Source organism: Anser brachyrhynchus, assembly GCF_964034855.1.
Source record: "Anser brachyrhynchus genome assembly, chromosome: W".
In the NCBI taxonomy this organism is placed as follows: Eukaryota; Metazoa; Chordata; class Aves; order Anseriformes; family Anatidae; genus Anser; species Anser brachyrhynchus.
The window spans coordinates 14,695,420-14,705,545 of NC_137704.1; the positions used below are offsets into that span (position 1 = coordinate 14,695,420).

General features: G+C 55.4%; 1 protein-coding gene across 1 annotated transcript; it reads left to right on the top strand.

Annotated features, from left to right (window-relative positions):
• The first annotated feature begins 6,585 nt into the window (after window positions 1-6,585).
• Window positions 6,586-10,126, top strand: LOC308184955 (adenosine 5'-monophosphoramidase HINT1-like). Its single transcript, XM_080572503.1, has 4 exons — window positions 6,586-6,770; window positions 8,192-8,297; window positions 9,001-9,208; window positions 9,423-10,126. The coding sequence occupies exons 1-4, from the start codon at window positions 6,628-6,630 to the stop codon at window positions 9,467-9,469; spliced, it is 504 nt and encodes a 167-aa protein (XP_080428629.1). The 5' UTR covers window positions 6,586-6,627; the 3' UTR covers window positions 9,470-10,126.

Sequence of the window (10,126 nt, forward strand, 5' to 3'; positions counted from 1 at the left end):
AACCCTTTCGGTAAAAAAGTACTTCCTAACATCCAACCTAAAACTCCCCTGTCGCAACTTTAGCCCATTCCCCCTCGTCCTGTCACTAGGCACGTGGGAGAATAGACCAACCCCCACCTCTCTACAGCCTCCTTTCAGGTAACTGTAGAGAGCGATGAGGTCGCCCCTGAGCCTCCTCTTCTCCAGGCTGAACAAGCCCAGCTCCCTCAGCCGCTCCTCGTAAGACTTGTTCTCCAGACCCCTCACCAGCTTGGTCGCCCTTCTCTGGACTCGCTCGAGCACGTCCATGTCCTTCCTGTAGCGAGGGGCCCAAAACTGAACACAGTACTCGAGGTGCGGCCTCACCAGAGCCGAGTGCAGGGGGACAATCACTTCCCTCGACCTGCTGGCCACACTGCTTCTTATACAGGCCAGGATGCCGTTGGCCTTCTTGGCCACCTGAGCACACTGCTGGCTCATATTCAGCCGACTATCCACCAATACTCCCAGGTCCTTCTCGGCCAGGCAGCTTTCCAGCCACTCATCTCCCAGCCTGTAGCTCTGCTTGGGGTTGTTGCAGCCCAGGTGCAGGACCCGGCACTTGGCCTTGTTGAACTTCATGCAGTTGACCTCAGCCCATCGCTCCAGCCTATCCAGATCCTCCTGCAGAGCCTTCCTGCCCTCGAGCAGATCGACACACGCACTTAGCTTGGTGTCATCTGCAAACTTACTGAGGGTGCACTGGACGCCCTCATCCAGATCATCAATAAAGATATTAAAGAGGACCGGCCCCAGTACCGAGCCCTGGGGGACTCCACTAGTGACCGGCCTCCAACCAGATTTGACTCCATTCACCACAACTCTCTGGGCCCGGCCATCCAGCCAGTTTCTAACCCAGCGAAGCGTACGCCAGTCCAAGCCCCGAGCAGCCAGTTTCTTGAGGAGAATGTTGTGGGGAACGGTGTCAAAAGCCTTACTGAGGTCAAGGTAGACCACGTCCACAGCCTTTCCCTCATCCACCAAGCGCGTCACTTGGTCATAGAAGGAGATCAGGTTCGTCAAGCAGGACCTGCCTTTCACAAACCCATGCTGACTGGGCCTGATCGCCTGCTTGCCCTGCAAGTGCCGCGTGATGACCCTCAAGATAATCTGCTCCATGAGCTTCCCCGGCACTGAGGTCAAACTGACAGGCCTATAGTTCCCCGGGTCTGCCCTCCGGCCCTTCTTATAGATGGGCGTCACATTGGCTAGCCGCCAGTCAACCGGGACCTCCCCCGATAGCCAGGACTGCCGATAAATGATGGAAAGCGGCTCGGCCAGCTCCTCCGCCAGTTCTCTCAGTACCCTTGGGTGGATCCCATCCGGCCCCATCGACTTGCGCACATCCAAGCTCCGTAGTAGGTCGCCAACCATTTCCTCATGGATAGCGAAGGCCACATCCTGCTCCCCATCCCCTTCCACCAGCTCAGGGCACTGGGTGTCCGGAGAACAATCGGTATTGCCGCTAAAGACTGAGGCAAAGGCGGCATTAAGCACCTCAGCCTTTTCCTCATCCTTAGTAACTAGGTTTCCCCTCGCATCCAGTAAAGGATGGAGATTCTCCCTAGTCCTCCGTTTCGCGTTGATGTATTTGTAAAAGGATTTTTTGTTGTTAGACCTCTGGCTTTGCTGTGCTCCTTGTTTAATTGCGGCTTACTGGAGCGTGGGAGCGTTAAAATGCTATTAAATATTTTTAGTGTTTGAAACTTGCTAATGAAATGATTTTTGTGACTCCGTTCCTCACAAAGAAACTCGATTCCTTAGCAGGAGGAATGATCTTTGTTACTGGATCTGTTTGCGGGGTTAACGATTGCAGCTGTGAATGACTAAAGTCTTTTGAAGAAGCTGAATGATAAAAACCAAACCGAAACAAGAAACAGCCCTTGTTCTACTCGAAGTAATATAGAATTTGCCGTTTGCGGGGTCAGATGAAAATAGTTGTGGAAGTCAACTACTTGGGGGGGGGGAGGGGAGGGGAAGGGAAGGGAGGGGAGGGGAGGGGTGGGTGGAGGTGGAGATGCTGTTGCCCTTTCAGGGAAAGCTTCTTAAATTGGCACTTGATCAACTGTTCTGTTTCTGTATTTGTCCTTGGTCTCTTTCATTGGTCTGTTTTGTTGACGTAGAAGATGGAACTGCTCAAAGAAACCTGTGCAAATGGACCTTGAGTAAGTATTTACGTGTTCAACTGTTCCCCAGTCGGTCTAGCTAATGCTATCAGCGCTTGTAGTCTTTCACAAAAGGTGTTTAATTCCTGAGAAAGTAGAGGAGGAAGACGATTGGTAATCTCTTTGCTTAATAGGCACTGTTAGACAACCGTAGAAGGCGAAGAAATTTGCCCCCGAGGCACCAATTTGACCCTTCCTTTAGCCTGTACGCTTTCAAAGAGCATATCATAGAACCATAGAATGGCCTGGGTTGAAAAGCACCTTAAAGATCATCTAGTTTCAACCCCCCTGCTCTGGGCAGCGTTGCCAACCGCTAGAGCAGGCTGCCCAGAGCCGCGTCCAGCCTGGCCTTGAATGCCTCCAGGGATGGGGCATCCAGAACCTCTCTGGGCAACCCGTTCCAGTGCCTCACCGCCCTCTGAGTGAAAAACTTTCTCCTAATATCTAAGCTAAATCTCCCCTGTCTTAGTTTAAAACCATTCCCCCTTGTCCTATCGCTATCAACACGTGTATTTTTACTCCTGTATATACAGATTCGTAGGGGTTGGAAGGGACCTCAAGAGATCGTCGGGTCCAACCCCCCTGCCAGAGCAGGTTCCCTAGAGCAGGCTGCCCAGGTAGGCGTCCAGACGGGCCTTGAATATCTCCGGAGAAGGAGACTCCACAACCTCCCCGGGCAGCCTGTTCCAGCGCTCCGTCACCCTCACCGTGAAGAAGTTCTTTCGCATGTTGGTGCGGAACTTCCTGTGCTCCAGTTTTTGGCCGTTGCCCCTTGTCCTATCCCCACAAACCACTGAAAAGAGGGTGGCCAAGTCCCACTGTCTCCCACACTTAAGATACTTGTAATCATTGATAAGATCCCCTCTCAGTCTTCTCTTCTCAAGGCTGAACAGGCCCAGGTCTCTCAGTCTTTGCTCACAGGGGAGATGCTCCAGGCCCCGTATCATCTTTGTTGCCCTCCGCTGGACTCTTTCCAGGAGATCCCTGTCTCTTTTTGTACTGGGGAGCCCAGAACCGGACACGGTACTCCCAGGCGAGGCCTGCCCAGGGCAGAGTAGAGGGGGAGGATCACCTCCCTTGACCTGCTGGCCACGCTCCTTTTAACGCACGCCAGGATCCCATTGGCCTTCTTGGCCACCAGGGCACGCCGCTGGCTCATGGTCAACCTGTCGTCCACCAGGACCCCCGGGTCCTTCTCCGCAGCGCTCCTCTCCAGCAGGTCATCCCCCAGCCTGTACTGATACACGCGGTTGTTCCTTCCCAGGTGCAGGACTCTACGCTTGCTCTTGTTAAACTTCATTTGGCTTCTTCCTGCCCAGCTCTCCAGCCCGCCCAGGTCTCGCTGAATGGCAGCACAGCCTTCTGGCGTGTCGGCCACTCCTCCCAGCTTTGTATCATCGGCGTACTTGCTGAGGCTGGACACTATTCCCTCGTCAAGGTCGGCGATGAAGATGTTGAACAAGACCGGACCCAGCACCGACCCCTGGGGAACACCGCTAGTCACAGGGCTGCAGCCGGACTCTGCGCCGCCGATCACCGCCCTCTGAGCTCGGCCGGTCAGCCAGGTCTCAACCCACCTTACCGTCCACTCGTCTATCCCACGCTTTCTCAGCTTTGCTAGCAGGACGTCGTGGGAGACAGTATCAGAAGCCTTGCTAAAGTCAAGGTAGATGACATCCACTGCTCTCCCTCCATCAAAGCAGCTGGTGATGCCATCATAGAAGGCAACGAGGTCGGTCGAGCACGATTTCCCCTTGGTGAATCCATGCTGACTACTCCTCATAACCTCCTTCTCTTCCAATGGCTTGGAGATGGCATCCAGAACAAGCTGTTCCAACACCTTTCCAGCTGTTCCAACACCTTTCCAGGGACGGAGGTGAGACTGACCTTTCCAAGAGCTCCACATCCTTCTTGTGCTGGGGGCCCCAGGCCTGCACGCAGTATTCCAGGTGGGGTCTCCCAAGAGCAGGGTAGAGGGGGATAATCACCTCCCTCTCCCTGCTGGCCACCCCTTTGTTAATGCAGCCCAGGACACAGTTGGCCTTCCGGGCTGCAAGCGCGCGCTGCTGGCTCGTGTCCAGCTTCTCGTCCATCAGGACCCCCAAGTCCTTCTCCGCAGGGCTGCTCTCAAGTTCTTCTTCTCCCAGTCTATAGAAATACCTGGGATTGCCCCAGCCCAAGGTCAACGCCTTGCACTTGGCCTTGTTGAACCTCATTAGGTTCTCATGGGCCCACTTCTCCGGCCTGTCCAGGTCCCTCCGGACGGCATCCCTTCCCTCTGTTGTATCGACTGCACCGCTCAGCTTGGTGTCATCTGCAAACTTGCTCGATTCCGTCGTCTGTGTCATTGCTAAAGATGTTGAAGAGCACCGGTCCCGAGGCCGACCCCTGAGGGACACCGCTTGTGACCGGCCTCCACCCAGACATAGAGCCGTTGACCACAACCCTTTGGCTGCGACCAGCCAACCAATTCTTTATCCGCCCAGCAGTCCATCCTTCAAATCCATACCTCTCCAATTTAGAGAGAAGAATGTGGTGAGGGACCGTATCAAAGGCTTTGCTCAGTCCAGGTGGCATATCCTATCCCAGGACTGGTTTCAGCCGTAAACAACAAACAGTTACGAGGAGAGGTGTAGCTCTGTAAATATTTTTGTTGCCTTGGGTGAATTGGTGTCTGGTCGCACTGAGTGGCCCGCGTGGTAGCTGGGAGATGGCCGACGGGGAGGACTGAGATGTTAAAGCTGCCTGTGGTTGCCTGCCCCCAGCCCCAGCCCCAGCCCCGTCCCCGTGTGCCATCCCGATGGCAGTAGCGCCTGGAACCTCAAACTAAAGCGAGCGTATTCTGATGTCGTTACCCTCCAAGCCTGTCAGAGAGGCAGAAGCGCTGTGGCCTACTCAGGCAGGAACCGCGCGTGTGGGGACGGCCACGTCCCTGCCGCCGTGTCGGGCCAGTTTGAGCTCCGCTCTCCCTGGGGCTGCTGCAGGGCACCGCGGACCACGCTTGGGCAGCCTTGGGGGGCACTGCCTATTTTTCCAGAAGCCTCCTCCCCAGCTGAGCACAAACCCAGTTGTGATGTGCCAGGGCTGAGCACAGGCTTTGTATTCCTCCCCGCCACCCCGTGCGCGGGAGGTGCAGCTTTCCCCCTTAGAAACACCAGCAGTTGAAGTGGGGCTCTCAGGGAAGGTTGTGGAGCAACTTCTGAAAAGGTAAGGCCTGCCCTGGCAAAAGCGGGGATCTGCCTGCGGGGAGCAGCGCCCAAAAGCCACCAGCGTGTTTGGGGTGGAGCTGATAGGGTCATAAATAATAGTTGGGGCTACGAGCGCGAGGTCCCGCATTTGGTCCGGGGCAATCCTAAGCACGAATCCAGGCTGGGCGGAGAATGGATGGAGAGCAGCTCTGAGGAGAAGGGCCTGGGGGCGTTGGTTGATGAGAAGCTCGTCAACCGGAGCCGGCAATGCAATGGACGCTTGCAGCCCGGAAAGCCACCCGTATCCTGGGCCGCATCAAAAGGAGGGCGGCCGGCAAGTCGAGGGAGGTGATTCTCCCTCTCTGCTGCTGTGCTCTTGTGAGGCCCCACCTAGAGTAAGTACTGTGTTCAGCTCTGGGGCCCCCAGCACAAGAAGGACGGGGACGTACTAGAACGCGTCCAGAGGAGGGCCACGAAGATGACCAGGGGGCTGGGGCACCTCTCCCAGGAAGGCAGGCTGAGGGAGTTGGGGTGGTTCAGCCTGGAGAGAGAAGAGAAGGCTCCGGGGAGACCTTGGAGGGGCCTTCCAGTACCCAAAGGGGGGGCCCTACAGGAAAGCTGGGGAGGGACTCTTTGTCAGGGAGAGGAGCGATAGGGCAAGGAGTAATGGTTTTAAACTCAAAGAGGGTAGACTTAGACTGGATAGTTGGAAGAGATTCTTTCCTGAGAGGGGGGTGAGGCACTGGAACGGGTTGCCAGGAGAAGTGGCGGATGCCCCGTCCCTGGAAGTGTTTAAGGCCAGGTTGGATGGGGCTTTGAGCAACGTGGTCTAGTGGAAGGTGTCCCTGCCCAGGGCGGGGGGGTTGGAATTAGGTGATCTTTAAGTAAGGTCCCTGCCAAGCCAAGCCATGCTATGATTCTATGATCGGAGCAACCGTTCTGTGGAGCTCGTTTCCCAGCCGTGCAGGGCCCGGCTTCCCTCCGCGGAGCCGCCCAGCCCGTTTTCGGGCGCCCACTTCCTCCCTCCCGGTCGGATCCCTCCGCGCCCCGAGGGCACGCGACCTCCCTGAGCGCCGATAAGCACCGGGTCGACGGGAGCGGAGCCGCCGAGAGGGCGGGGACAAGGGAAGAGGGCAGGCGAGGCAGCCAATCGAGGCGCGGGAGCGGTCGGCGGCGATCTGTCGGCCCAATGAGCGCCGCGGAGGGCCGGGCCGAGTGCGGGAAGGGAGGGGGCGTTGTACCGAGCGGGCGCCGTCATGGCCGACGGGATCGTTAGGGCGCAGGCCGCCTGGCCCGGCGGCGGCGCTGCCGCTGCAGCCGCTTTCGGAGAGGTCGCCTGCAAGGGCAAGGAGGTCCCCGCCAACGTTCTCCGTGAGGATGAGCGGTCGTGGGCGAGGAGGTAGCCGCGGCGTCGTCGTGCGAGTCTTCTCTTTCCTTCCTTCCCTCGGCCGCTCGCAGGCCCTCTGAAACGAGGGCCCGTCGCGGGTCCCGGGAGTGCGGCAGGGCGGGTGGTGGCCTTGCTGCGGGAGGGAGGGACGGACGGACGGACGGACGGTCGGTCGGTCGGTCGGGGTCTCTCCGGCTCGTGGCGCTCTCTACTGCAGCGCCTCTAAAACCCCGCGCTTCTTCGGTGCGCGTCCCGCCTGCCCCCGGGGTGCCACGGCGCGTACTGGGTCGCCGGCGCAGTCGGTCTCCTTGGGGGTTCGGACTGCCTGCGTATAGGCAGCGAGCATCGCAGTAGTGACCGTAATCAGTCATTTCTGCGTAGCAGAAACGCAGGTCTTGATGCGCCTCGTGACAGCGTTCTAGAGACGCCCCGGCTCGGCCGTGCTAGGCTTTGGTTATGGCACCACCCCCACCGCGCACGCGAGCGCACGCTCTCTCCAAAGTGGCTTGTGAAAGGGAAGAATTGCAGCTTTTCCTAGCTTTCTTAAACATCTAGAAGCCAGTCAATCCCGCAGGCTGCTGGTCCTCACTTGAGGCGGGGGGGGAACTTAGAACTGCTTTCGGAGTGTAGTTGGCTATAGCGAATGGTCTTGAATTTGCTTAGCTCGCTGTACCGAAGGCCTGTTTCACAGTTGAGCGATGTTATAGGGGGGAGAAGTGTGAGGAAGGCTCGTAATTCTCGATTGTCGCGCAGTGAAAGGCGATGGTGAGTAAGAAGTGCAAAGCATCTGTGGAATCGAGTCTTATCGGCGCTGTTTCAGTCGCATCTAAAATAAATAAAACTGCCGGAAGTCGCTAATCTGAAGTACTCGGCTGTCTCGTTGCCCCCGTCACCTTGCGTGCTGGATCCTGCTTCTGGTGCCGTATGCAGTTTCGGTCTGCTGGTGATTTGGGGAGTTCCCTCGCAATTAGTTGCGAGTCGATGGTTTCCTACAGATCGGTGGTATTCGTGTTTCGCAGGTGATACCTTGGCCTCGGTCTGGAGGTGTCTGACGTAGAGCCGGCCGTAACGGGCTAACTTGGAATGTTCTTTCCCCTGAGTACGTGGCGTTATCGAGGACGGAGAGTTTATACAGCCTCAGCCGGATTACTCCGGGTTCTTTGAAGATGCCTTCCTACCTCTGGCCGAGGCAATATTTGGACGTAACTGAAGGACAGTTAGCAATTGTTTGCCGCTTGTGTGTTTTGCGTGTAGAAGGTAGAGAACTTTGCCTATTCAAAGATCGCTTAAGAAGAATCGCTGTTTTGTCGTGCGCGTTTGGGGTACCTGATAATCTGCTTCGGTAGGACGAGTTCGGTGGGGCATAGTGATTTGCTTAAGCTGTTGCCTTTCTCTGAAGCTGACTGCGTTGTAACTGTTTACTCTTCCTCCAGCGCCTTGCGTTCCGTGATAGTTCGCCTCAGGCTCCAGTGTTTTTTCCTAGTCCTTCCTGAGAAGGCAGTTGTCCGGTTATGTGAAGCAGAAGATTCTGGCGGACCCGTGAGTACTGTGGGAGCTTTCTTTTCGCTAGGCTGGCTGTACCTGTAACTAGTTTGTAACTTCCTAGACTCTTTCCCGTCCCCTCTTTTCCTCTGGATGTTGCGGAGGGGCGCACAGTAGGCTATTTTGGGTTTTCCGATGCTGTAGTCTTTTGCCTCTAGCTTGTAATGGAGTTGAGCTTTTTGACTAAGAGCGGCGATATAAAGCGATGCTGGTCTCCGGCTACGCGCTTGTAGTGCAAAAAGCAGTGTTGTTCCGAAGTACGGTCTGATGCCCGTTTTCACGGTTTCCAGACAGCGGCGGTGGTACTTTGACTATGCAGAAGAGGGCTTGGGGTTTGGGCAGGTCAGAGGCGAGGAAAGGGAAAGCTGGTTGAGCGGCGCTGGGTGTTTGTTTCGCTGTTAGCTATGCAAGTCAAGTTCCAAGGCTTTGTGAGGCCACGCAAAAGAAAAGGCACCGTGAAGCTTTTACTTTCCGCCAGAGCGGCTTACGTTGCCCGAAGCTATGACGGGGGCTTTAACCCCCGAGACAAATTTAGCTTCTGTGACTGTTTTGTAGTCTGTTCCTGTCTAGAGGGTAATTCAAAGAGCAGCGGTTGAATCGTGAAGGATTAGCTAACCGTGTTCTGTGGATGGTTCTCCGCTCGCGTTCGTTCTGTGCGTCGTGGCACGTTATGTTAGGTAACGTTATTTCCTTTTTCCAGCTTCTTGGGCGTGTAATGGTTGTTGGCAAGAAGTGTGCTGCTAACCTGGACCTGACCAATGGATTCCGGATGGCTGTGAATGCCCACCCTCGGGCCCTTCGGGCTGTCGTGTACATCTACGTATTCTGGGTGGCGGTCAGTTGGGCCGGCCTCCTGGCTAAGGTTTTTGCACCGCAGGCGTCACTGCACGCGTACGGGTCGCCGCCGAGTAGGTTTCATATGTTGCCCGTCAATCTAGCCCCTGTTGATGTATGATTTTTTTTTTTTTTTTTTTCCTGGACGGCTGTCTATGGAGGGTAATAAAGAGCTTTGAGCAGCACTTGCACAATAAAGATGGAGCATGGGGATATGACCTCTGTCTTGTGTGTCTTGCCGATGGAAATAGTTCTGCAAGTTAAAAGAATGTTTCGGTCTGTTGACAGTGTCGTGTAGATGGTGGTTTGCCCAGTCATTTGAAACGCGAAGATAGAAGCGCTCGGCGGTCCTGTGGGTCTCCATCTCCCTAAGACGATCTAGGATGTGCTGTGTGTTTGAGGCCTTGCTATCTTCCCCCTGCTCCCAAATAAAAGGGCGTGCTTTTATTGCGAAACAGCCGCATCGAGGACTGGCAGATGTAGAACCAGAGAAGAATAAGGTTGGAAGAAAGCTTCCAGGCATCGTCTGTTGTCTGCCCCTGTCCCGAGGAGGCAGAATAAACTCTACCCGGTGTGATTTCTGACAGGTGCTTGTCAGCCTGTTCTTGACTACCGTAGGAGTTTTGCTACCGCTTTCTTTTCAGTCGTGGGTTTCGCAACTTCGAGAAGTAATTTCTCCCACAGACGCTTTTCAAAGCGTAGAAGGCTCTGGGATGCTTGAGTCGGCTTCTGAACGTTCAAGACTCGGCTGCCGTTCCCTTTATTTTTTTGTATGTATTTTTAGAGTCTTCTTTTTTCCTAAACGAAGTCCGTTGTTCAGGAACTAGAAGAAGGATTAGCTAAAGGCACCATAAGGCGTTTAAATGCGATCACCTCTCGTGCTTTGTTAGACCTCTGGCTTTGCTGTGCTCCTTGTTTAATTGCGGTTACGTTCAAGGCTTACTGGAGCGTGGGAGCGTTAAAATGCTATTAAATATTTTTAGTGTTTGAAA

What these genes read in the sequence shown, in the direction of transcription:
- LOC308184955 (XM_080572503.1), top strand. Translation starts at nt 6,628, where the DNA reads ATGGCCGACGGGATCGTTAGGGCGCAGGCCGCCTGGCCCGGCGGCGGC. An exon ending in CAGAAGATTCTGGCGGACCC is followed by an intron (nt 8,298 to 9,000) that starts GTGAGTACTGTG and finishes TCCTTTTTCCAG; the next exon opens with CTTCTTGGGCGTGTAATGGT. An exon ending in CGCGTACGGGTCGCCGCCGA is followed by an intron (nt 9,209 to 9,422) that starts GTAGGTTTCATA and finishes GTCTGTTGACAG; the next exon opens with TGTCGTGTAGATGGTGGTTT.